At 51.6% G+C, this 27,397-nt stretch overlaps 1 protein-coding gene across 3 annotated transcripts in view; it reads right to left on the minus strand.

Annotated features, from left to right (window-relative positions):
• LOC147701285 (uncharacterized) overlaps positions 1-27,397 on the minus strand; it is a 525,848-nt gene that overhangs the window by 164,733 nt on the left and 333,718 nt on the right. Inside the window, exons 5-6 of one of the 3 annotated variants that reach the window (XM_086928610.1) lie at positions 26,582-26,698; positions 3,427-3,556 (exon numbers count right to left, since the gene is read on the minus strand). The exons of 1 other annotated variant lie outside the window; for it this stretch is intronic. In XM_086928610.1, the coding sequence (XP_086784736.1) occupies positions 26,629-26,698 (70 nt within the window). In that variant the 3' untranslated portion in view covers positions 3,427-3,556; positions 26,582-26,628. Of the gene's footprint in view, positions 1-3,426; positions 3,557-26,581; positions 26,699-27,397 lie in introns of those variants that run through there. One more of the 3 variants, XM_086928609.1, reaches the window with a different exon arrangement.

The raw sequence follows: 27,397 nt of genomic DNA on the forward strand, positions 1-27,397 counted from the left end.
GCTTGCTTGAATCCTGATGGAGCAGTGAGAAAGGGACTCATGTCTGAGTATACCCTGCCACACCTATAGTGGCCAAAAACGATTTACAAAAAGGGGGTGGTGATGAACAGAGTGTCTGAGTTAAACAGACCACTCTTACCCAGTCCAAAGATCAGGGCTTGATCCATCACCGTTATTTATCTCACTGCCCCATCCCAGTTCAGAACCTGGCTATATGCAAATCAGTCTGTCCCTGGCCCAGTGCATCATGGGAACAGGGCAGACTAAACTACCAAGCCAATTCTTCACCAGAAAGGAGACAAGCTACCGGGGACCGGTTTCTGGCATTTCAGCCTTCTTCGGCCCGGCTTGCTTGAATCCTGATGGAGCAGTGAGAAAGGGACTCATGTCTGAGTATACCCTGCCACACCTATAGTGGCCAAAAACGATTTACAAAAAGGGGGTGGTGATGAACAAAGTGTCTGAGTTAAACAGACCACTCTTACCCAGTCCAAAGATCAGGGCTTGATCCATCACCGTTATTTATCTCACTGCCCCATCCCAGTTCAGAACCTGGCTATATGCAAATCAGTCTGTCCCTGGCCCAGTGCATCATGGGAACAGGGCAGACTAAACTACCAAGCCAATTCTTCACCAGAAAGGAGACAAGCTACCGGGGACCGGTTTCTGGCATTTCAGCCTTCTTCGGCCCGGCTTGCTTGAATCCTGATGGAGCAGTGAGAAAGGGACTCATGTCTGAGTATACCCTGCCACACCTATAGTGGCCAAAAACGATTTACAAAAAGGGGGTGGTGATGAACAGAGTGTCTGAGTTAAACAGACCACTCTTACCCAGTCCAAAGATCAGGGCTTGATCCATCACCGTTATTTATCTCACTGCCCCATCCCAGTTCAGAACCTGGCTATATGCAAATCAGTCTGTCCCTGGCCCAGTGCATCATGGGAACAGGGCAGACTAAACTACCAAGCCAATTCTTCACCAGAAAGGAGACAAGCTACCGGGGACCGGTTTCTGGCATTTCAGCCTTCTTCGGCCCGGCTTGCTTGAATCCTGATGGAGCAGTGAGAAAGGGACTCATGTCTGAGTATACCCTGCCACACCTATAGTGGCCAAAAACGATTTACAAAAAGGGGGTGGTGATGAACAGAGTGTCTGAGTTAAACAGACCACTCTTACCCAGTCCAAAGATCAGGGCTTGATCCATCACCGTTATTTATCTCACTGCCCCATCCCAGTTCAGAACCTGGCTATATGCAAATCAGTCTGTCCCTGGCCCAGTGCATCATGGGAACAGGGCAGACTAAACTACCAAGCCAATTCTTCACCAGAAAGGAGACAAGCTACCGGGGACCGGTTTCTGGCATTTCAGCCTTCTTCGGCCCGGCTTGCTTGAATCCTGATGGAGCAGTGAGAAAGGGACTCATGTCTGAGTATACCCTGACACACCTATAGTGGCCAAAAACGATTTACAAAAAGGGGGTGGTGATGAACAGAGTGTCTGAGTTAAACAGACCACTCTTACCCAGTCCAAAGATCAGGGCTTGATCCATCACCGTTATTTATCTCACTGCCCCATCCCAGTTCAGAACCTGGCTATATGCAAATCAGTCTGTCCCTGGCCCAGTGCATCATGGGAACAGGGCAGACTAAACTACCAAGCCAATTCTTCACCAGAAAGGAGACAAGCTACCGGGGACCATGTAGCAGTGAGGCGTGCAGCTGTGTGTGGCATGCAGCAGTGTGAGGAGTGAGGTGAGGGGCTGTGACGGTGAGGGGGTGTGAGGGTGAGAGGGTGTGTGAGGGTGAGAGGGTGTGTGAGGGTGAGAGGGTGTGAGGGTGAGTGAGGGTGTGTGAGGGTGAGGGGTCAGGGGGTGTGAGGGTGAGTGAGGGTGAGAGGGTGTGTGAGGGTGTGTTAGGGTGAGGGTGTGTTAGGGTGAGGGGGTGTGAGGGTATGGGGGTGTGAGAATGAGGGGGTGTGGGAGGGTGTGAGGGTGAGGCGGTGTGGGTGTCTGAGGGTGTGTGAGGGGGTGATGGGGTTTGGGGGTGAGGGGGTGTAAGGGTGAGGGCATGTGTGAAGGTGAGGGTGTGAGGGTGTATGAGGGTGTGTGAAGGTGAGGGGGTGTGAGGGTGAGGGTGGGTGAGTGTGTGGGTGTGTGAGTGTGAAAGGGTGTGTGAGGTTGAGAGGGTGGGTGAGTGAGGGTGAGGGATTGTGTGAGGGTAACGGGGTGTGTGAGGGTGAGAGGGTGTGAGGGTGAGGGGGTATGAGGGGGTGAGGGTGAGAGGGTTGTGAGGGTGAGGGTGGGTGAGGGTGAGTGAGGGTGAGTGAGGGTGAGTGAGGGAGTGAGAGGGTGTGAGGGTGTGAGGGTGAGTGAGGGTGAGAGGGTTGTGAGGTTGAGGGGGTTGAGGGTGAGTGAGCATGGGTGAGGGTGAGTGAGGGTGAGTGAGGGTGTGTGAGGGTGGGTGAGGGTGTGAGGGTGAGTGAGGGTGTGTGAGGGTGTTAGGGTCCGAAGTAAATGGTGGCAGGGCAGGCATCATGAGACAGAGAGAAGAGACTGCGTGGTCACTGCGTTGGTCTGTTTTAGAATCAGGAGGGGCAGAGTCCGCACAGTCTGCGAGGGATGTAGCATTGCAGCTAGCAAGTTGAGTGTTTTCAAGCTGAGTGTCCCTAGAGAGATGGCAACACAGCAACAGCATTTGAGGAGCAAGGCTACTGTAAACATTGTCAGCATTGCTGTGGCGGGAGGGGCCGGGGAGCGGGAGCGCATTCCTTAAAAGCCTAATGGGGGGGCGGGGAAGCGGCTTGGGAGTGGATTCCTTTGAAGTCTGATGCTGAGGCTCAGACAAATGGTGGTGTGTGTGCGGCTGCCTTGGAAGTCTGATGCCGAGGCCGATGGTGTTTGATGTGCACGCGCCTGCCTCACACGCCTTCCTAACATGAACTGTACATGATTCGCAGTTTGTTAAACTTTTTGAACTGCTTACTATAATCTCGCCTGTTTATGCCTAACGGAATTTAATAGGCGAGACATAAAAATGAATGTAATGTCCGTAACAAAAATGTTATTTGCCACTTTCAGACAGGTAGAGAATGTATGCATCCTGAAATGGTGCATGGATTTCATTGCTTCATAAACTACAGACAGATCTATGAACACAACTGTGACGGTGTAGGGTCTGAGCGTGGGCAACTAAGGGGTAAATTCCACACTCGTTTATATTAGTAAGTCCTATCAATATTCTATGTACATACTCAACCTCCCCAAGGTACACCGTCTAACCTCAACAACACAATTCAATAAGCTAGACATTGAAGGGAGTACATTCAATCAAAGGTACTAATTTATCTTATGCCTACTCTGATTGGCAAAAATCAGCAATTTATACAAATGCTCAATTGCACAAACCAACAATTTTATCATTGAGTTTTCTTTATTCTGAAGCGTGGGTTCAGTCCAATCTGCTTCCAAACGATGTTAAATCAATGTTACAAACAGCAAAAATTGACAAATTAACAGCCAACGCGTTTCGTCCCCATCTGGGACATCATCATCAGGGCTGTGAATAAGGAAAAGATGAAACAAAAATGAATAGAACTGAAAGAATTTTCATTGTACTTACAAAACATACCAGTTCTATATAACATTATGTCAAAAAACAATATAAACACGAAATTCTTGTGTCTAGTCCGTAGACCACAAAAAGAACCCACCCTACCTATTTAACATACTTGTGAAATTGATTTTAACATTATAATTACATCGTATAACCATACAATTCATTTTCATGTATAAGTCATTATTTGTAATCCTGCCATTGATTCCGACATGGAGAACTGGGATGTATGACGTTACAACGCATACTTTTACCACGCATACCATTATAACACGGTATTTACAACGCATACCGTTACAACGCATAGCGCTTAGAGGTGCTGGATAGTGGTAAGTATAATTTTATATCCCAACTCCAGTCCCCGTGGACACTAGGGAAGGTGTTGGATATAAAATTATACTTATTCCCTATCCTAGAGCGCCCCCCAGCGCAATGCGTTGTAATGGTATGCGTGGTAATGCCTGCGTTGTAATGGTAGTGCGTAGTAAAAACTTCGTTGTAACAGTTGTATACCGGAGAATTGTTATCATTTGCTAAAAATAGCAAAAAAAGCCCTTATTACCCATGACTAGTAAACTAATTAGTAGGCTGCCTCCCCAGGTGTACCCTACTGTATCCACTGAAATTGGCTCATCTTCAAGTATATGACCAGAATACATAATATATATCTTCGTATTCAGCCAATAATCCGAAATCTTCCTATAATTTGCTAATATCCACAGTCACTATATAACGAAAGAAATGTAATATTTAGTTTACATAAATTCATGTCTAATCATCAAGACCAGAATGACCCAAATAAATCCTGCAGTTGATATCCCCTCACAATGTCCCACCAATATTGTAGTCTCCAAAGTTCTGTATTTATGGTCTCGAAAGGAATTTTTTCACATCGAAAATCCCTAGTTTAATTCCCTGAATATACCTAAAAGAAAAATAGCGATGTTTGTTGTAACTCCATTATAAAAAACGGATTCCTCCATCCCATGCATTAACATCATCTATGTTATCCTATACTTAAGCTCTTACCAATAATATTCATTCCTGTCCAATATTCTGTTGAATTTCCCGAGTTGTCGTCCAATCCTGAGCTGTCAATGTTCCTGTCCAAGCTCCACTCTATACTCCACTATTCATGGGCTTAATCTGTATTCCAAATCACTAATCACTAAAAAGAAAAAAGTATATCTATATAGAACTGAGCCATAGTTCTACATATTCCTCCAACCTAACCTCCGCTTAAACCCTCCGTCAAGATCTACGTGGCCTCACCTGTTGAAAGATCCAATGTTGCGTAATCGTCACCGTGGTCCTGGCTCCTGGCCCGGAATTCGCCAGACCTAATTCACACTCTTACTTGTCTACTATGCTTTAGCTAATTCTATTACAGGACCGGAGGCTTCAGATTATGCTTCTCAATCGTTACTGCATAAAACACAGCAGCCAATGAAAATGTATATTTTCACAAAAAACAGAAAATAAACTTAATTTCCCATGAACACACATGAGCATAGGCACGCCCCCATAGTCCATAAGAACCCCTTGCATGCTCCCATCATCCTCTTTCTTTGCTGCTCACAAGTCAGAGTTAAGTGCACCTCCCCTCGGGTCCCCTCAACCTGCTTTTGGTTTGGGATACTGTTTGGGGTTTATATCGCTGTGATTGATGTTATTGCGGGATTCCCCGCTTGTACTTGGAGTATTATTGCGTTATCTTTGTTACTTGTTATTAATGCTTTTTGTCTGAAATTATTGCACTCTCTGACTTTAGTTCCTCTATAATCTCGCTTTGGGCCTTCCAACTTCGGCTGTTTTTATTTCCGCTGTGGAGCGTTTGCTTCAAGCATTTATTCAGACCGTCTTTGACCGGCAAGGAGCCGTCGCACTTTTCAGTGAAACCCAGTACCGGCTGCCTGAGGGCGCGCATGGGCTCCCCTGATACGCCCTGACGTTTAGACCGGGTGGCTCTCGGTCGACGCGCGCGTCCGAATCGCGAACCAAATTGGGCTGCTTTTGGTAGGTTTTTGGTCGCCTTTGGGCTGCGCGCCTTGACGCGATACCCTGGCTTACGGGAACACGTGCGCACACGTTCCACACACCGACGTGCTCCTTGTTAGATCGCCAGAGATTTGGTTGGAGGGTTTTGCGAAACGCCACGGTTACAACAAAAAGAGAAAAGGGAAGCAGGCAGCCTCGTCTTCTGCCGCCGCAGGTTCGGCCGACCATCAATGGCCGAATACGCAGTCTTTGGCTTCCCTGCCGGCGAAAGGGGCATCGGACCAGCCCCGCGCAAGTGGTAAGGCGAGAACAAACCACCACCACTAACACCGATACCGATACGGACACCAACACCTCGGTGGAGCAACCTCCCCCTCCTAAAAAGGTTAAAGTTGTACCTAAAACTGCAGAGGACAAGGTTGCCAAAACCTTCAACTTTGACCCTTCGGATATAGTACATCCGAGGTCTTCGGACTGGGTTCCGCCGCAGGAAGTCTCCGATTATCTTCATGAGAACCTCAGGAAAAGCTTCGACAGGGAAGTCCGCAATAGGTTGAGGTCGGAGTGCCCACGCCCTGATATCCCGGATGGTGTGGCTGACACTCCGGAGATAGATGCCAGCATGCTAACTTTCTTGAGAAAATTCTCGAAGGATCCCAAACGGGGATTGGACCGGGCTTGGCGAGGATGCCAAGATAAGATGCTCGATGTGGTGGGGCCTCTGGCGAAAATCTGGGAAATGGCCCTGGTGGCCAAGGAAGGGGCGACTCCTGTGGATCCGGACATATTGGCTGGCTGGGCTCAGCGCGCTATTTGCTTGGTGGGCAATGCGAACTGCGCGATCTCTTCCGAGAGGCGCAAGTCCTTGTTACTAAGGATGAACAGTAATCTGACTGACCTCGCCGAAGCTGAGCCAGGCCCTCTGGCAGGGGTTGTTTTGTTCGGAGACCACTTCGTCAAGGACGTCACTAAGTACGTAGGGACCTTCACCGCCTTGGACAAGGCACAAAGTGGAATTAAGCGAGCCCTAAATCAAGGGGTTTTCAACAGGGGCGGGGGTCGCTCGTCAGGCCGTGGTTTCCAGCAAGGCTCCCTAAGAGGAGACTTTGATCGTGGTCGTGGAGAGTGGGTCTCCACCCGCGGTGGCACCTTCTACCCATCCAGAAGGAGGTTCAACAAAGGATGTTTCCAGTCGGGAAACAACAGAGCCAGCTTCAAGTCAAGCCAAAATACCGGTGAGTGTACCAGATTTCTCTCTACTTCCATTGGGGGGGGGCGCACGCAGCACTGTATGCCACAGTGGCAAGCCTTCACCCACGACGCTTGGGTGCTGCAGACCATTCAGGGGTTTCAACTGGAGTTCTACTCTCACCCTGCGCAAGCCTTCCCCCCTCCACCTCTCCATTTTTCCCAACTAGATCACAATTTCATAGACGAAGAGGTGGCAGACTTGCTGAAGAAAGGCGCGATTGCTCGATGTCAGAGAGCCCATCGCGGTTTCTGCAGCAATGTCTTTATTGTTCAGAAGAAAGGAGGTGGCAACAGGTTAGTGCTCAACCTCAAAGAGTTCAACCAGTACCTGACATACAACCATTTCAAAATGGAGGGTATTCATTTCTTAGCAGATTTATTACAAGGAAACGATTGGTTGGTCCGGCTGGACCTTAAAAATGCATATGTTTCCATACCGATTTTTCCTCCACACCGCAGGTTCCTGCAGTTTTTCTGGAACAGCCAGTGCTACGAATACTTGGCCCTTCCTTTCGGTCTCTCCTCGGCTCCCTGGTGCTTCACCAAAGTGATGAAACCGGTGGTAGCCTATCTCGGAGAAAGGGGAGTGCGACTGATCATTTATCTGGACGACATTCTGATCATGGCGCAGGATCAGTTCGTCCTACAGCAGCGGTTGATCATGACTACTTCGCTGCTTCAGGACTTGGGGTTTGTGATAAATCTAAAGAAGTCAGTGATAGTCCCGACACAGGTGATAGAATTCCTGGGATTCACGATCAACTCTCAGACAGCGCAACTGTGTCTGCCCCAAGCAAAATTGAGGGATTTGAACGAGGAGACTGTGAAACTACTGGACAAGCAAATGGTCACGCTGAGGGCGCTTGCCAGAGTAGTGGGGATATTAGCATCGTCTATTCAGGCGATATTCCCGGGCCCACTGCATTACAGGGCCCTCCAGCGCCTGAAGATCAAGCATTTTCAGAGGGGACTCTCATACACGGACTCGGTTCCCCTTTCAAAGGAGGTCCGTACCGAGCTTCAGTGGTGGCTGGACCACGTGGACGCCTGGAACGGCAGGGCGATCTTCTGATCGCAACCAGAGGTGGTGATATAGTCATACGCCAGCAGGTGGGGCTGGGGCGCGCGTTGTGGAGCAGTTTCCACAGGTGGCAGATGGTCGGAGCAAGAGCTTGAACTTCACATAAATTGTTTAGAGTTGCTAGCGGGGTCGTTTGCGATTCGCACGTTATCCCCGAGGCAGACATCGTGTTGCATTCTCCTCCTCCTGGACAACGTGTCAGCGGTGAGATATATCAACAAGTTGTGCGACACGAGATCGTCTCTTCTAGTCCAAATAGCCATAGACTTTTGGCACTATTGCCTCCAGAATCAGATCTCGGTAATAGCGGAATACATACCAGGTCAGCTTAACCGAATGGCGTACTGGAATTCCAGGCATTTTCAGGATTACAGCAATTGAAAACTGCTTTCCCAGGTCTTTCACTGGCTGCAGGCGATTTGGGGTCCTTTTCCGACGGACCTGTTTGCCTCCAGATTGACTTATCAGATTCCCCGGTTCTTCAGCTGGAGACCGGACCCAATGGCGGCAGCGACCAATGCCTTTCTGCAGGATTGGTCTCAAGGGATTCAGTATGTCTTTCCCCCGTTCTTGTTGATTCCCAGAGTGATGACTCAGGTGATCAGACAACGGGCGGAAATAGTAATGGTGACTCCGTGGTGGACGTCGCAGGCATGGTTTCCCATGTTGTTACAGTGGAGTCGCGATTGTCCACGGTTACTACCAGACTCGAAATGGTTGTTTCAGGGCCCTCGTCAGGAGCAAAACCCGTTGTTGTTGGAGGGCAGGCTGTCGCTGATGGCATGGAGGCTTTCCGGGAGCAGTGGCAGTTGCTGGGAGTTTCGAACAAAACTGCAGAGTTCGCCAGCAGGCATGGGCACCTTCCACCAGGAAACGCTATTCCGCAGCCTGGAAGAACTGGGTGGATTGGTGCGTGGGACGACACCTGGATCCCGTGGGGGCAGAGTTGCCCCAAGTTTTGAATTTTCTGTCGGAGAAAGCTGCCGACGGTTTAGCGTACCGTTCGGTCATTAATTTCGTTCCGCTATATCGGCGGAGCATGCTCAGGTAGACGGGAAACCGGTAGGCATGCACCCGGTGGTTTGCAAGTTATTGAAAGGAATCATGGTGGCTAATCCTCCCAAACCCAAGTATACCGGGTTATGGGACGTTTCTTTAGTGATCTCGTTATTTAACAGTTGGCTGATCAATGCTCTTCTGTCTAGAAAACAATTGTCGCAAAATTGGCCATGTTGCTTTGATTATCGTCTTGCAGAAGGTCTTCAGATGTCAGAGCACTCGACGTGACGTAACAGGTAGAGTGTTTACCCCGGAAGGGGTTTCTTTCCATATTACAGGTCGTACTAAAACATTGTCACGACATATTTCTTACAATTCTTTCCCTGAAAATGAAAAACTATGTGTGGTCCAATGTTTAAAGGTTTACGAGGAATGTACCAAGGCCGTGCGGCCTCAGGGCTGTACTCAGTTGTTGATTGCGATCCAAAAGCCCTTTAAACCAGTGGCTGCGGCCACTATTGCCAGATGGCTCCGCTTCATTATAAAAGAAGCTGGTGTTGATACGCAGATCTTTGGTGCTCATTCAGTGAGAGGCGCTATGGCGTCAAAATCATATGGTTGGGTTCTACTATCCAAGATATTATGCGTTGTGCAGATTGGTCTTCTGAATCAACGTTTAAAACGTTTTATTATAAGCCGCGGGAGATATTACTTCAGTGGTATTTAATCAGCGTTAAACTAGCATAATCTGAAGCCTCCGGTCCTGTAATAGAATCAAAAATTTGCTAGCATTCGCGACAAGAATTTGCAATTCTATTAAGTACACGGAGGCGAGAATTATCCCACCCGGCTTAATGTACAGTATGTATTAAGCTTACCCACCCTATTATCCAGTGATTACAGTGGTGTTATTCTTTCTTTCAGGATCTGATAAGAATTCGGATTGAACGACGTCGGATGTCAGGATGTTAACCTGCAGATGTTTCTTCCACGTTGGAGGAGTTGTGCCTGTTCAAGTTTCGTTGGACTTGTTTCGCCTCAAAGAAAGAGGATGATGGGAGCACGCAAGGGGTTCTTATGGACTATGGGGGCGTGCCTATGCTCATGTGTGTTCATGGGAAATGAAGTTTATTTACTGTTTTTTGTGAAAATATACATTTTCATTGGCTGCTGTGTTTTATGCAGTAAAGATTGAGAAGCATAATCCTCGCCTCCGTGTCCTTAATAGAATTGAAAATTCTTGTTGCAAATGCTAGCAAATTTTTGATCCTTAGTGACTTTACAAAACTGCGCGGGTAGCGCCCACTTTAACTTCATACAGTTTACCATCTGGTCCACCTGGACGTTTCTTTCCTATTCAAGAAAAATCATCACTTCCTGTTATCTTCATTGGAACCTCCCTCCTTTTAGTCAATTAGTCTAAAACCTGGGCTGCTTTCATTCTTGTCCGCCTGTGTCAAATATTTCCGGTCCTGATTACCTCACTTCCTATTCCCTACTATTCCGTCCCACCATAGCCGTCCTATGTGTTTCAGCATACTCTATTAATCCTAATGCATCTGTTAGGCTACTTTTTATTGGTACTCGTTCTAACTATATGTGAAGCCTCCTCACTATTGGTTCACTTTTGCCTCTACCAAAAACACAGGGTTCCCTCCCTGGTCCGTCTTCGTTGTAAGTAAGTATCGTGTACGATTGCCGTTCTCATGAAATTGCATTACTTATCTGAAATATAACTGATATTAAAACATGGAAAACAATATGACTTTTATAACGTGTGTAAGTTTATTCACTATTCGTATATTCACAACAAAATTTGATGTAATCATCTTATCAAACCGCCAACAGATATTAATTCCTCTTATACCTCCCAGTCATAATAATAAGACGGTTGCCTAAAACTCCAACCACATAATAGTCCACATATTTCCTAATGTTCTTACTGAGTCAGTTTCTAGAAGTCTTATCTTATCCCTAATTTTTAGGAACCTTTTTAGGAACTAAAACTAGCAGGAGTCGCCCCAATTATGATACACCCTTCATATCCTCTAACCTTAATCATGTTACTTACCAGTCGGAAGACCCTGTCGGCCTTAACACCTACCATATTCTCAGCTTATTCTTCCAAACATGGGAGGCCTTATATATATATATATATAATGGTGGTGAGAACACAGTGTATCATCAGAAAGATCTACTTACTGCATTCCATCATCAATAAAACAATCTCACTTTTTACTGTGAAAATTAAAATTGTTGCCAAAATCCAGCTGCATGAGACTCAAAAAAGGTTAATTGCTTGGATCTATTCTAGTCATCATCTAAGTACCCTCTATCACCTGTTTGGATCACTAAGGTTGAACCTATCACCCTTTCAATAATTGCAGCAAAAACATTTGCCAAAGTTGACTGAGCTATCTGTTCAAGATTCCAGAGAGGACCAGGTTGGGCTGTGATTTTACATTGGTACAAAGACCTGAGTTAAATGCTGGGTTTTCCTGTCAGACCAGTTCCCCATAGAACGAAGCACTAGGCAGATATGTCTCCCCCCCTACTATTTCTACTAGTTGTAGAGCCACTCTGGTAGTGATAAGGAATCAGTACCTTACCAGTAAATCTAAAGCTCTCCCATATGCTCATGACATCCTAGTCAGTAGGGCTGGTCTCTCCTCTCCACAGCTGTATATTATCTCTGATAAATGACTGAAACTCAAGCTTACAAAGTGAACTGCGAAATTGGTGCAGTTTTACTCATGACAACAGCTAGAGCAACACTTAAATATCATGTTTTCCCTATCAACAGAGGCTTCCTGCATAACCTGAATCCCCTTATTATACAAGCAACTACAGCTATTCCAGGGGGGAGCTAGGTGGCGCACAACCGGAATGGCCGCTCCTCTGTAAGGCTTTAGCAGCTTGGCTTCAAGATCCTGAATTTATCCTACTTTCCACGGAAGAGAGTGCCCACAAAGCATGGCAGCTGTATTGTAAGGTGCTTACTAACTTCGGTGCAAGTTTAAGCCCGACTGCAGCCGAGAACCTCCAGCAGAACATAGCCGACGCCGCAGCGGGGGACCAGCGGAGAATTGGGCAGTGCTGAACGTGGCAGGTGCTGTGACTCGAGCTCCCGGTCTCACGTAAGGTACTGGGCCACGACTTATGTGCGACGGTAGCAGAAATGCTGAGCTGTGGAAAGCACTAATTAAAGGTGGCTGAACGCCTTAGCAAACAGTGATGAGGACAACCATACCCTCGCATAGAAACGACATCGGCACATACAGCGCGCCGCCCGCATGTACAGGGTGTCACTCTCCAGCAAAAGAGCATGTACACTGCGGCCTCGTCCCTGAGCTGGTGAACCGCTGCAGAGACTCACCGAGAAGGGGGGTTTTGGGGACAGCCGAGCAGCGCGAGATCTGCCCCCCAGGCAGATTTGGGAGGGGGGAGAGCAAAGGCAGCCATTTTGCTGCTTTGGACTGCCTTGGGAATAGCCCAAAGGCAGCCCAAATTTACATAAATAGCCCAAGAAGTGACGGTTATCTAGGGTCTCTGCGCTGGCCCAGCCACCATTTTAGGTTTGGTAACCTGGTGGCTGGGAGCGCAGGACAGGTGTCTGTTTTTGTGTCGTGGCTTGTGGTGAAGTGAGAGGTGTGGTGCTATGGCCCAGGAGGATTTTCGAGGGCTTGAGGCCATCCGCCTGCTGAGCGAGGCGGGCGGATGGACCTCCTGGTGGGACCCCAGGCGCGCCCAGCGAGGCGCGCGTCCGTGGGGGTCGCGGTGGCTGTGTTGGCCTCTTCGCCGCCTCAAAGTGGCGCGCAGCCAGGTAAGAGGGCAGGGCCCCGCGGTGAAGGGAGGCGCAGCCCTGTTGTCGGTTCAAAATTCAGGTGCGGGCGGCCGGCGTGGCCGGCGGGGGGTCGCTGCCGATGGCCCCCCACCCATGACTCACCGGGCTCTTGTGGGGGATGGGTCCGGGGACCGGAATGTGCGAGCGGTGGCGGAGCGGGCTGGGAGCGCTGCCGGCGGCTTCCAGCCGCGCTCGGATCTGAGGCAGAATGAGGCCGGCCCGGCTCCGAAAGGCGGGGTTGAGCGAGGGGGCCGGGCGGGTCATGGTACACAGCAGCGCACAGCTCAGGCCTCCTCAGAGGTGATCGGGGGCCCGAGCGGGCTGTCAGACAGGGGGGGGCGAGGGGGCGCCTGATGTCTCGACGAATGCAAGCGTATCCCTGCAGGCCGGCTGCACAGGCAGTGGAGGGCCGGCCGGGGCATGGAGTTGTGTTCCCGGGGGGGGATGGTGGGGAGAGCCAGAGGGGGTCACAGGGGAAGACGGAGCAGGTAGTAGGAGGCGGAGGAGGGAGAGCCCCTCCCCTCCTGGCAGAGCAAAGGTGGCAGTGGGGACCAGAGGGCGGCGGGGGGCGGGGTGGGGAAGGTGGTGCAGGGGGCAGATTGGGGGGACACAGGTGGATGGGTGGGTTGGGGGAGCAGGAGGGGGAGCCTGGGGAGGGGCAGGTTGAGGAGGGGGTAGGGGATGGTATAGTGCAGGTGGATGAGACACAGTTGGGGGAGGGATATATGTCCCCGTTGTTGTTGGACTCCGGAGAGAGTGAGACAGAGTTAGAGGTGGGTGGGGGTGGCATCAATCAATCAATCAGGAGTTTGTTAGAGCGCGACTACTCACCCGTGAGGGTCTCAAAGCGCTAGGGGTGGGGGGCGAGGGGGGTGCAGGTTCTATTCCATCAAGGAGGGGGTCTATCGAAGAGCCAGGTTTTGAGGTTTCTTGCGAAGATGGGGAGCTATGTTGTCTGTCTGAGGTGGAGCGGTAGGGCGTTCCATGCTTTGGCCGCGAGGAAGGAGAAGGAGCGGCCTCCCGATCTGGTCTTTCTGGTGCGAGGGACCACGGCGTAGGAAAGCTGGGCTGATCGTAGGGTCCTTTGGGGTGCGTGGAATTTGAGTCGGCTGTTCAGGTATGCTGGTCCGGTGCCGTGGAGGGCCTTGTGTGCGTGGGTGAGCATCTTAAAGGTGATTCTCGCCTCGACGGGGAGCCAGTGGAGTGTGCGCAGGTGCTGGGAGATGTGGCAGTGTTTTGGCAGGTTGAGGACCAGTCTTGCGGCGGCGTTCTGGATGTTCTGTAGCTTGCGGATGAGGTTTTTGTTTATTCCGGCGTAGAGTGCGTTGCCGTAGTCGAGTCTGCTGGTGACCAGGGCGTGAGTGACTGTTTTTCAGTGTTCGAGGGGGATCCATTTGAAGGTCTTACGAAGGAGGCGGAGGGTGAGGAAGCAGGAAGATGAGACAGAGTTGATCTGGCAGTCCATTTTGAGCTCGGAGTCCAGGATGATTCCCAGGTTGCGTGCGTGGTCTGTGGGGGTTGGCGGGTTTCCGAGGGCGGTGGGCCACCAGGTGTTGCTCCAGGCGTCAGGGTTTAGGCCCATGATGAGTACTTTTGTTTTGTTGGTGTTTAGTTGTAGGCAGCTGTTTTTCATCCATTTGGCGACGGCTTCCATTCCTTCTCGAAAGTTGCATCTGGCGGTGTTGGGCTGGTTGGATCGGGAGAGGATGAGCTGGGTGTCGTCTGCGTATGGCACGATGTTGAGTCCGTAGGTTCTGACGATGGGGGCAAGTGGAGCCATGTAGACGTTGAAGAGCGTCGGGCTGAGGGAGGAGCCCTGGGGGACTCCGCAGGTGGTAGGTGTGGGGTCCGAGAGGAAAGGGGGGAGTCTGACCCGCTGCGTCCTGCCCGAGAGGAAGGAGCAGATCCAGTCGAGGGCCTTGTCCTGGATTCCTGCATCGTAGAGTCTGCGTATTAGGGTGCGGTGGGAGACTGTGTCGAACGCCGCTGATAGGTCGAGGAGGATGAGGGCTACTGTTTCTCCTTTGTCCAGTAAGGTGCGGATGTCGTCTGTTGCAGCGAGGAGGGCGGTTTCCGTACTGTAGTTTTTTCTGAAGCCGGATTGGGAGGAGTCGAGGATGTTGTGTTCTTCAATGAATGTGGCGAGTTGGCTGTTGATGGCTTTCTCGATGACTTTCGCTGGGAACGGGAGCAGGGAGATGGGTCTGTAGTTTTTGAGGTCAGTGGGGTCCGCTGAGGGTTTCTTCAGGAGGGGGTTGACCTCGGCGTGTTTCCAGTTGTCGGGGAACGAGGCGGTCGCCAGGGAGCGGTTGATGGTGTGGCAGAGCATGGGTGCGATGGTGTTGGTGGCTCTGTTGAAGATGTGGTAGGGGCAGGGGTCCGTGGGGGCCCCTGAGTCGATTGACTTCATTGTCTTCAGTGTGTCTTTGTGGTGAGGGCTGTCCAGTCATCAATCGCTGGTTTCCGGGTGTCGGGGTGGTTGGTGAGGGTTCAGTGTGTTGGTTGTCTTTGTCGAAGTTGTCGTAGATGCTCTTGATTTTGTGGTGGAAAAAGATGCTGAGTTTGTCGCAGAGGTCTTGTGAGGGAGGGATGTCAGTAGACCCGCTGGTGGGTTGGTCAAACTCCTTGATGATGCTGAAGAGTTCCTTGCTGTTGTGTGCGTGGGTGGAGATTCTGTCTTCAATCACTTTTTTCCTCGTTTCTCTAATGAGTTGATGGTGGGCGTTGGTGGCGGCTCTGAAGTTGTTGTGGGCTTCTGTGGATTTGGTGTTTCTCCAGGTCTTTTCGAGGCGGCGGCATGTGCGCCTGGACTCTCGAAGTTCGGTGGTAAACCATCTGGCTTTCTTGGGACGGGTATTGTTGTTTTTCTTGAGGGGGGCTATGGTGTTGGTGCTGTCCGGGATACATCTATGCAGGGTTCGGGCTGCGGTGTTGGGGTCATCGTTTTCCGCGATGGTTGGGGTGGAGTTGTTGAGTGAGGAGGTGAGCTGGTCATCGGTGATTTTGGTCCAGTTTCTTTGTGGAAGCAGGTGCTGGTGTCTGTGGATGGTGGGTGTTCTGAAGGTGAAGTGGACGCAACAATGGTCGGTCCATGGGAGTTCGGTGGTGTGGCTGAAGGTTATGGAGTTTCCTGTAGTGAAGAGGGGGTCGAGGGTGTGTCCTGCTGAGTGCGTGGGCTCGGTTACGATCTGGCGGAGTCCAATGTTGTGGAGGTTGTCCAGGAGGCATTGTGGTGTTGGGGTCCAGTTGATTGTCGAGGTGGAAGTTGAGGTCTCCCAGCAGGGTGTAGTTAGTGGATGCGATGGCCTGCGGGGAGATAATGTCCGTGATGGAGTTGGCGAAGGGTCGGCGGGGTCCAGGGGGTCGGTAGATGAGGGTTCCTCGGAGGGCGGCGGTGGGGCTGGCCAGTATCTTGAAGTGAAGGTGTTCCATCAGTTTTGTGGACTCGTCAGGGAGTGTGCTCAGGCGGAGGCTGGATTTGTGGACAATGGAGATTCCTCCTCCTTGGTGAGTGGGGCGGTCCATCCTGGAGATCTTGTATCCTTGGGGGATGGCGATGGTGATGTCCGGTCCCGATGTGGAGTTGGTCCAGGTTTCGGTGAAGAATGCTACATCTGGGATGGTGCTGTCGAGGAGGTCCCAGATTTCTGTGGCGTGTTTGTGGAGGGATCGGACGTTGAGGAGGATGCATTGCAGGGTCTTCGATTCGGTTGTGTTCTTGTGGATGGGTTGTGCTGGATCCGTGTTCTTGGCGGTGCTGCAGGTGTGCCGGCAGCGGTGACAGCTGAAGGGTCCATGGGTGTCGGCTGGTTATGCTAGCTTGCTGTTGTTGTTGCAGCCTGGGTTAAGTGCGTGGAGTGCTGCTGTGTCATAGCGTTGGCGGGCGGAGGTCCAGGGTTCCTGGTGCTGGTCGCGGACGGGTCGCAGACGTGCTTGCCTTTGACGCGCCTTCGGTGCACCAGCGGCGCGCCCGCAGCCCTCTGCCGCTGCGCGGCCGCGCAGTGGCTGCCATTAAGTAGGGGTCGGGGAGGGCTGGACAGCTGGGAGGTGGGAGCGGGGAGGGGAGCTGGATTGGGCCGGTCGTGCTGGGGAGGGGAGGGGCCATGGGGGCAGCAGCGGCGGGGAAAGGTAAAGGGAGGAAAGAAGGGATAAAGAAAAAAGGGAAAATAAGCAGAAATAAGGCACAAAAGAGCAGAGATGCAGAAAGGTGAAAGATAGAAAGGGTAGAAAAACGAGTGAAAACAAGTGAAGGAGCAGAGGGAGAGAAAGGGAAAATGGGCAGAAATAAGGCACAAAAGAGCAGAGGTGCAAAAAGGTGAAAGATAGAAAGGGGAGTGTGAGAAGTTGGCCTGGCATATAATGCTCACTAATTCTAGTGATCACCTTGTACCATGCCAAGCAACCCTTATGATGATTGGTTGTAAGTCAACCTTATAGACCAGTTATCCTAGTGGTAACGTGGACAAAGCAGTCTTAGGCTAAACTCTGAAAGGCATGTGAAGCCAGCTGTATTACCATACACAACCCCCTTGAATACCAAATGAAAGGACACCACACAGATATATATTGAAAATATATATTGATTTATTAACTATAAAGTCCCCTGGACTCTTTATGAGCACAGAAGCACAAGCGTTAAATCACAAGACAGTTTAAAATACACAAAAGTTGCACAATATGGATGAGCCCTAGGGGCCACCTAAACCATATACTAAGAAAGTGGTATAAGAGATACCAATCAGAAAGGAAACAGGCCTAGGGCCTTGGGAATCGCTGGAGCTATTCGAGACTAGCAGTGACTAAGTCAGGAAAGGCCCGCGGGACTCAGGTGCAGTGTTTAAAGTGCACGCACTCACCAATACAAAGTCTATGGTGCGTAAAAAGTACAAAGTTAGTTAGTTCGGAACCTTCAGAGTGACCTAGAACGCTGAAACTTAAGACACAGGCCCTTGAGATGTGTACCAGTGTTGGAACACTGGCGGAGCTGAGTTACCTCACCCACAGGAAGCGGGTGCACAGGGTCGAAGTATTGTCGGGTTTCGTCACGCTGGTCGATGGTGCTTGGAGCTGAAGATGCTGCAGGCGGCTCGAGGTGAAGAGTTCCGGTGGATCCAAGGGTGGATCTGAAGATGTGAAGACCTGAAAGCAGAGGGGACAATGTTCAAAGTCACTAGCCAGTGACTACCGTGGAACCAGATTGGAACCAGGCGATGTCGGGTGAAAACAGGCGTTGAGGTGTAGCTTCTCCCTGCAGCCGCGTGGACACCGGGGGTCGAGGACATCCAGGAGTCGGTCACGAGCTGTCCCACGCAGGCTTCTCGCTCCTTGATCGAAGCAAACAGGCCTTGGCTAATGCAAGCCACGCCGGAATCGAAAAATGCTTAACACTCGGACCAGCAAGGTCAGAGCGGGTGCTCCTTTTCACAGGAGCTTGGGCAAGTCTAGAGCAACCAGAACCGCAGTGTAGTTTGTCGGTTTCGTCGCCAAGATGGCCGCTGACCACGTGGCTAGTGGCCGGGATGGCGCGTCAAGTGGCACAATGCAAAAGGGCCCCACGCAGGTCGTGGAGATGCTGGGGGGCTGATCTTCGGTGCAATGGCTGCTCGGTGGTGGGGGTTCTCAGTCCCCAAAGCACAACGTCGAGGATGCCTCGGTTGCTGCGCAGTCAGCTTTTTGAGTGTCTTCCAAGAGGTCCGGTCCCACGTCACTCCGTGCCTCCACGGGTCCCTTCTTTTCAGAGACGGTGGATCGGGCTGTGAGAGGTCTGGGAGTCTGGGTCTTGTCAGGCTCTGGGCTAGGGCTCCGGCGGGAGGCGGCGGCAAAGCAGACGTCGAGTTGCTGGTTGGTGCCTGTGTTCACAGGGTGGCCACTCCTAGGCCACAAGGGAGATTCTCTTCAGTCTTCTGTGCAGCAGAATGTCGAAGTCCAGTCTTCTTCTTCGTGTAAAGTTGATTCAGGATGATCTGCTGTGCAATGGCACTGCTCCCACTCTTATTCCCAATCTGTGGGGTGGATCACCTACTAGGTCCCTCCTCTGGGAGGAACCAGGAAGGGGGGCGGTTACACCCCCTTTCCTTTGTCCAGCTCCTCGCCAGGCCTGGGTCTGGAAAGTCCCAGGACCGGTTTGGACTGGCTTATGCACGGGGTCACCTTGTGTGCCACGGGCATGTCTGTTTCTATTCAGCCCTGTCCTACCCAATACACAAAACCCTGTCTGGGGTGGTGCTCGCACCTCCCAAGGCAGGAAACCCTTTGTCCAAGCCTCCCTCGCTGGAAGGACTCCCAGCAGCAGGAGGTCAGACTTGTGTCTGTGGTGGCAGCATCCATTTTGTGATGCTGAGGCTCTGGTTAACTTTAACCGGGGTTAAGGCTACACACAAGTCGTGTCCCTCTAGAAGGGTGGAATGCTATCCCCGTCGACAGAACTGTCGAGGGGATAGTATTCCAATTCGTATGACACCTTACTCGACATGTTTTGATAAAGCCAAACCAAAGATAGCATATAACCGCGAGGATTATAATGCACTTAAGAGTATATGGTATGGCAATATCCCGGAACAGCTTAGGGAGTGGTTTCCGACAGCTGCAGACAGGCTCAGCTCATTCTAGAGCACCATCTCACATATTTCAAAGCACTCTGCCTCCAGGATTGATGAGGCCTTCCATAGGAGTGGCTGATAGGAACATATGTGTCCAGTTTAGGGTTAGATATAGGGATACTATATCTAAGCAAGAGGTGATTACACCATATTACCCCAGCTGAGTGATCAGCCAGTTGTGTCAAATATGGAGGCCAGGCCAGGGGTGGCATAATACATGCTGCAGCCCCTGGTAGGCCTTGGATGCACCTAGGCCCTGGGTACCTAGGGTACACTGTTACAGGGGCCAACAAGGTGAACCAGTTCCAATTCGTAATGCACCTAGAGTGCATTGGCAGTAATTTAGAGAGAGAACAGCAGGCTGTGGGTCTGATTAGCAGGCCCACAGCCACATTAAGTCATAAACCAGTGAAGCAAAAAGCAAAAATTTGGGGTGACCATAGGATAGCAGACCCTACTCTCCTACAGGGAGAAAAACGAGTGAAAACGAGTGAAGGAGCAGAGGGAGAGAAAGGGAAAATGGGCAGAAATAAGGCGCAAAAGAGCAGAGGTGCCGAAAGGTGAAAGATAGAAAGGGGAGAAAAATGAGTGAAGTAGCAGAAAGAAAGAAAGGAGACAGAGGTCCACTGGACCACCAGGGATGAGGCACAGGGAAACCTGCGGGTGGAGGAGGGCCTCGATCACCAACACTCAAGAGTGCAGGGGCAGGGGCACCTCACTTAATGGTGGAGCTGCGAGGGTGGGAGAGCAATTTCAATGACAATGAGTCAGTGGTTTTGCTCGCCTGTCCCCGCAGTGGCCGCCATTAAGTAGGGGTCGGGGAGGGCTGGACAGCTGGGAGGCGGGAGCGGGGAGGGAAGCTGGATTGGGCCGGTTGCGCTGGGGGAGGGGGGACGGGCCGCGGGGGCAGCAGCGGCTGGGAAAGGTAAAGGGAGGAAAGAAGGGATAAAGAAAAAAGGGAAAATAAGCAGAAATAAGGCACAAAAGAGCAGAGATGCAGAAAAGAGAAGAAAGGTAAAAGATAGAAAGGGTAGAAAAACGAGTGAAAACGAGTGAAGGAGCAGAGGGAGAGAAAGGGAAAATGGGCAGAAATAAGGCACAAAAGAGCAGAGGTGCAGAAAGGTGAAAGATAGAAAGGGGAGAAAAACGAGTGAAAACGAGTGAAGGAGCTTAGGGAGAGAAAGGGAAAATGGGCAGAAATAAGGCTCAAAAGAGCAGAGGTGCAGAAAGGTGAAAGAAAGAAAGGGGAGAAAAACGAGTGAAGTAGCAGTAAGAAAGAAAGGAGCCAGAGGTCCACTAGACCACCAGGGATGAGGCGCAGGGAAACCTGCGGGTGGAGGAGGGGCTTGATCACCAACACTCAAGAGTGCAGGGGCAGGGGCACCTCACTTAATGGTGGAGCTGCGAGGGTGGGAGAGCAATTTCACTAACAATGAGTCAGTGGTTTTGCTCGCCTGTCCCCGCAGTGGCCGCCATTAAGTAGGGGTCGGGGAGGGCTGGACAGCTGGGAGGCGGGAGCGGGGAGGGGAGCTGGATTGGGCTGGTCGCGCTGGGGGGGGGGGGGGAGGGGAGGGGCCGCAGGGGCAGCAGCGGCGGGGAAAGGTAAAGGGAGGAAACGGGCACAGGCTCGCTGACCCCTCCACCCACAGGGCCGCAGCGGCTTGGGGGACAAAGCAGGAAGAGGAGCCGCGCATCACAAGTTTTTCTTGATGTGGACAGTGCACGGGATCGGTGGAGCGTGCATACCAGGGTGCAGCCGGTCCTGCCGCCTTGGAGGGTTTCTGTGCAGGAGGGGGTTCAGGTGATCAGGGATGATGAGAGTCTAGAGGAAGGGGAAGTGAGAGAGGGCTGAAGGGGGTCCGCTAATGAGGTCGGTGTTTTCTAGGTGTCACGGGCCAATGCTGGTGGGTGGCCCGGACATCTTCTGCGGCAGCGGCGTCCTCGGTGAATCGGAGAACGGAGGAGCGATGAGCGTCGTCTTTGACCCCAGGTAATCGAGGAGCGCATATGGTGTCGATGGGGGTTGGGGGGATGTGGGGGGGACGAGGGGGGTTACTTGAGGAAGGGCAGGTACGTGGTAGACAGGGGGGTAGGCCCTGACCCGGTGGATGGGGGAAAAGGGGGGTCTGGGTGTGGGAGCAGCGCCGCAGCTGAAAGCGCAGCGTCTGGAATGGGGGCAGGGGCAAGTGGTATTGAGGGGGGAGCAGGACGGCAGCTGCGGGCAGGGTGGCGAAGTAAGGAATTAAAAATTAAGAGGCTGCCCTACATGGGTGTTACGAAACCTTTGGGTGCGCATCTGATGCTGGCGACCAAGGAGCGGATCTGGAAGGACGAGTATGTAGAGTTGCTCAAATTACTGCATCGGGGGGTACGGGCAAAGGAAGGGTCTAAGGAGGAGGAGTATGAGCTCCAGAAGCGGCCTAAAGTGCCCCTCACAATCGAGAACTAGACAGCGGCTTTTTAATTTTTCACAAGCGTGTATTGTGAAAAATTCCCGGAGCGATCGGTGTCCTTGTTTAAGTACATGGACGTGATTCGGAAGGCCCAAATCCCGGGAGGCGGTTACGCCTGGGCACAGTATGATGAGGAGTTCCGGGCTCGGATGGCTTGGGACCCGGAGGCTAAGTGGGGCGAGCTGGACTGCGAACTTTGGCAGCACAAATGGGTTTGGCGTGGTCGGGGAAGACTTTTTACGGCCAGCGGGCTACCCATAATTTATCAGCCCTTTCAGAGCACACCCACCCGGGGAGGGGTGGGGGCAGGGGCAAAGACACAGACCGGAATGGTGGGACCGTGCTAGGATTTTACAAGGGGGCCAGCGCTAGGGAACACTGTCATTTCAAACATGAGGGTTCGGGTTGCGGGAAGTATGGACACCCAGTCCTGCGGTCCTGGGGTCCAGCGGGACTGCCCCAGGGGTCCATACATGGCCAAACTGGGGGAGCACGTTCGGGGGCAGGGCAGCAGCCGGGCAGCTCTAGAGGAGAAAGGGGGTCTGGGCCCAAGGGATCGTACTCCAATTAGGGTGGACCGGCTGTGTGCGGCCCTACAGGACTACCCGGACGGTGGGGCCGCAGAGAGTTTGCGGGTCGGGTTTCGGGACGGGTTTTGGCTGGGCTACGAGGGACCACGGAGAAGGCGGTGGGCGAACAACTTGCGGTCCGCCAGGGAGCACCCGGAGGTGGTGCACGAGAAGTTGGAGAAGGAAGTCAGTGCGGGTCGGATGGCGGGCCGTTTGACAATTGGCCTTTGGAGAACTTGATTGTGTCCTCTATCGGAGTGGTGCAGAAGAAGGAGGTGGGACAGTTTTGGCTCATTCAGCATTTGTCGTGGCTGGCCGGGGGTTCAGTCAATGACTACATCGATGAGAGGGAGGCGACGGTGTCATACTCGTCTGTCGACGCGGCCATTTCATTGGTGGTGGCGGCGGGGGCCACGGCACAGATGGCAAAGTGTGACATCAAATCGGCTTTCCGGCTCTTGCCCGTTCACCCAGACGACTGGGGCCTTCTGGGAGTCCAGTTTCACGGCCGCTGGTATGTGGACAAGGCATTGCCGATGGGCTGCTCGATGTCCTGCGCACTCTTTGAATGCTTAAGTAGGTTCCTCCAGTGGCTTTTTACGGAACGGACGGGTCACCAGGGAGTTACTCACTACCTGGATGACTTTTTTCTGGTCGGGGCACCGGGCTCCACGGACTGCCAGGTGGCACTGGACAGGTTTCAGGAGCTGATGGACTATTTGGGTGTCCGGTTGGCACCGGAGAAGACAGTGGGACCAGGCACAGTGCTGTCTTTCCTGGGGATTGAGCTGGATTTGGGGGCCATGAAGGCACGTTTACCAGCGGACAAAAAGCAACAGATGTTGGGCTTGCTGGCGGTCATGGTGGCGAAGCACAAGGTCGCGGTTTTGGAGTTTCAGGTGCTTTTGGGGCACTTGAATTTTGCTTGCAGAGTGGTGCGGGTTGGGCAAACTTTTTGCAGGAGATTGGGGAGAGCTTTGGTGGGGAAAAGGCCTCCGCATTACCATGTGCGTTTGTCTGCGGGCGTGCGCGAGGACTTGCGGATGTGGCAGTTTTTTCTGGAGAACTTCAACGGCGTCCCGATGCAGAGAGGGAACAACATGGTCTGGGAAGTGCAGATCTTTTCGGATACGGAGGGCAGTGACGGGTTTGGTCTGTACTGGCAGGGGCAGTGGTGCGCGGAGAAGTTGCAGTCGGAATGGGCAGAGGGCGGCAGGAGCATCGCGTTCTTAGAGCTGTTCCCCCTGGTGGTGGCAATTGAGCTGTGGGGGGCGGTGCTGGCACACAGGCGGGTGACTATTCACGTGGACAACATGGCGGTGGTACAGGTAGTGAACCACCGGGCAGCAAGAGATGAGCAGGTGTTGAAACTGTTGCGGGTGTTTGTGCTGGGTTGCCTGCATCATGATATCGCCTTCTGCGCGGTGCACGTCCCGGGAATCAATAATGACATTGCGGATGCTTTATCTCATTCGTAGTGGGAGAGATTCCGTGGGTTAGCCAAGGAGGCGGACCCAGAACCAACGGCCATGCCCCGGAAGATGTGGGAAGTCATCAACACCGGATGTTGCAGCTGGTTCCAGGGTCTTTGGCGGAATCAAGGCGCTCCACGTATGTGTCTGCATGGGGGGAATTTGTGGTGTCCGGGGCGCGTTGGCAGGCCCCAGGACAGGAGAGAATTGAAGATGTGGTACAATTCATTCTATCTTTGGTGGACAAGGGCCTCACGCGGGTCACCATATCGGGCAAATTGGCGGGCGTGGCATTCATTGGGAAATTGTTGTGGGGCTACGCACCGTCGGCGGGAGAGCTTGGGGCCAGGTTGTTGGAGGGGTGGGCCCGCGAGTGTTGGGGTGCGGGTCAGGAGCGGCACCCGGTGTCGAGGGTTTTGCTGGCGGATGTGTGCCGGGACGAGAGGGAGGCCTGTCTGTCTTCCACGTTGATGATTTGGATGTTTGCAGGAGCTTTTCGGGTGTCAGAGCTGCTGGGCGGCCGGGGGGCGGTGGTGTGTTGTGGTCGGAGGTGCAATATGGGGCAGGGGAGTTACGGTTGTGGCTGCGGAAGTCCAAAACGGATCAGAAGAGCGTGGGGAGGTGGGTCCACTTGGGTGGCAGTGATGGGGAAGGGGTGTGCTCTTTCCACTGGGGTCGGCGCTGGAGGGCGATGAGCGAGGGGGACGGTTTGGTTTTTTGGCATGCATGTGGGGTGGGGGGCGAAGGGGTCCCAATTGTTGGCGGTAGTCCGGAAAGCGCTGGTGCGGTTATGGGGTGGATGGTAAGAAGTTCGGGACGCACTAGCTCCGCATTGGCGCAGCGTCTGAGGCACACAGGCAAGGGTGGGGGAGGGAGGACATCATGCAGTTGGGGCGTTGGGCGTCCGATTGCTACAAACGCTATGTGCGCGGCACGGAGCAATGCTGAAGCGGTTTTGTGGTGGCCCATGTGTGACTCTGTTTTCTCATTCCAGGTTCGGTGGCTGGCCCTCTCGCACGCGACATGGCTTTTTAGTGGTGGTTTTTTCCAAAAAGGGGGTTTTCTAGGGCCGGTTTGAGACAGGTGCACAGGGGGGAACATTTTGTATGTTGTCGCTTGGAACAGGTGCTAGCGGAGTTGTTAAAGTTGGCCAAGGTTGGCTGGAGTTTGGCAGTTATCGGAAGTTGGGGGAATTGGTGAGCTGGAGCGGGGAAATGTTAAGGGTTACATTAGAGGGCGTTTGTTACAGTTGCAGGAAGGCAAATAGGTTTGTAGGTCTTAGGAGGGTAACAGTTAGTGGTAGGTGGGAAGACGGTGAAATATTTAATGTATTGCAATTTATGTTTGGATGTTGCAGGGTGGCGGGTTTTTATCATGCGGGGATCGTAGAGGTGGGGGGAGGAAATGAAATTTGTGAGGTAATTCGATGTTTAGAGAGGTGTTAGTTTTGTAAGGCAAAATTGCCAGTTTAATAACGTGTGATGTGCACCTGTTTCAATAAAGCAGCCGTTTACACACAAAAAAGGGTGTCAGTGTTGCTTGCCCCCCTTTCCTCCCTCCCAATTGCTGTGATTGGGGGGGTCAGTGCACAGAACGCGCGCCACCATTTCTTAGATAAGACGTTGGGGAGGGGTCTCCGTGAGTTCTACCATTGCGCCTGTTACCGGCTCCATTTGAGACAAGCCCACAAAGCTTCTTGCCATACTTACCTTCAATATCCCACAGCCTAGAAGCACATCAAAGGGCCCTTCTCCAGAAAGACGTCATCGCATACCAGCAGCCACGTGGTGCAGCAGACAAAAGCGGCCATAAGATTGGTGGGTGCCTCTCAAAGGACCCAAGGGGGCCGCAACTCTGAATCATGAACTCACTTACACTGTGGTACTCGCAGGATCGGAAACGCTGTTCCTTGCTGCATTGCGCAGGATCAAGTAATCACAGTACCATCTGCATTCCAATGGACATTTGCATAGACTTAAGACGAACTACAGCACTAATCCTGGGGGGAGCTGCGCTGAACTCTGGCCACCTCTACATCCATCCTCACTTTAGGTCCCTGCGATGGTTTGCAAAGGAGGTGCTACGCAACAAACACGGCAGGGCACTGCACTCTGTCACGATAAGAGGCTGCTCATGACTATCTCGCTCCTCTCCGTATGTTATTGCATTCTGTATCCTAGGGCATTGTTCAAATGTACAGTGGGTTGTGGAAGTTAGGTCTATGAGGCCGTTGAGCCATTCTTGTATTCTCTCGGACTTTACAACATGGAATAAATCCTTCTCCACACAGGGTGTCTCTGTGGATCATTTTGCTGCGGAATCCACTTCTTTACAATGGCGACGAGCGGGCACGGATCTATTGCCCTTGAACTACGCTTCCTTTAACCCTTTCGATGCTCATGACGAGCTCAGCTCATCATGATGCACAGTTGAGCTGTGCTGATGACGAGCTGAGCTCGTCATGAACAATGGGAGTCATGAAATATCAGCACAGGGGGGGGGAAACGCCTAGCAGCCAAGGTGTTAAAGAGAATTTAAAAAAAAAATCTTTTTGGAGTGCATGCTTTGTTCATGATACAACGGATGTGGCGAATGTATCGCTTCGATTACTGATGACATCTTGGACTCATCATTGCTTTTTCTCCTAGAATTGGCAACTTTGAGAAGCACCAAGTGATTGTATTTTTTTTAAATTTACGTACCTGTGTGGATCATCATGCATTCTAGAATCTTGAATGCGAGCCTTCATTCAACTGTCACTGAATTCTCGTTCCCGCGCAGCGTTATAGGCACTTCCTTGCCTCTGCATATTACGGCAACTGCAAAGCAACCATTTTGTCTCCAGTCATTTTATTTACATCTACCGGATCAATGAAAGACACTGTTTTTCATTCTGCTTTGTGTTTCTTGCACACCTTAAAACTCTTGAAAGAAGATTTCATCTTTATACCTTTTTATAGCATACACACCATTTGAGGAACAGTAAATTAATATTTACATATATTTTTCTTCTAACAATCCCACGTTGATACGCACACCACGTGTCTCTGTTATTCTTCATTGTTTCTTGGCATTTTCATTGTCACTTAATAAGAAATTGGTTTTTTTTCACTTTCATTTATTTAATTAATGCTATTGTAATTAGAGTCAACTATGTCAGGTATATTACCTCCCCCTTAATTTCTGAATGCCCCAGGTGAACCTCCTATGGCATGGAAAATATGGGAAACCAGTGTTTTTAGCTTATGTGTAAGTTTTAGAGGGCGATGATTGTGAACCGGAAACAACACTTTCCCTTTTAAAACATTGTTTAGGAGACATTGGTTTAAAAGACTTTGCCACATTATCTGCATTACAAAACCCCGGTAATATCAATGTTTATCAATATGCTTCTTCACAACTCAAAATTCGTTTTGGCAAGAAGAAAAATATTGTTATGGAGAGATCTATTTTGTATTCACCAAACAACACGCTGACGAATCAATTGAAGATTTTGTTACCGCACCTGCAGCCTGATT

This window comes from Lissotriton vulgaris, chromosome 7 (assembly GCF_964263255.1).
Source record: "Lissotriton vulgaris chromosome 7, aLisVul1.2, whole genome shotgun sequence".
Classification (NCBI taxonomy): Eukaryota; Metazoa; Chordata; class Amphibia; order Caudata; family Salamandridae; genus Lissotriton; species Lissotriton vulgaris.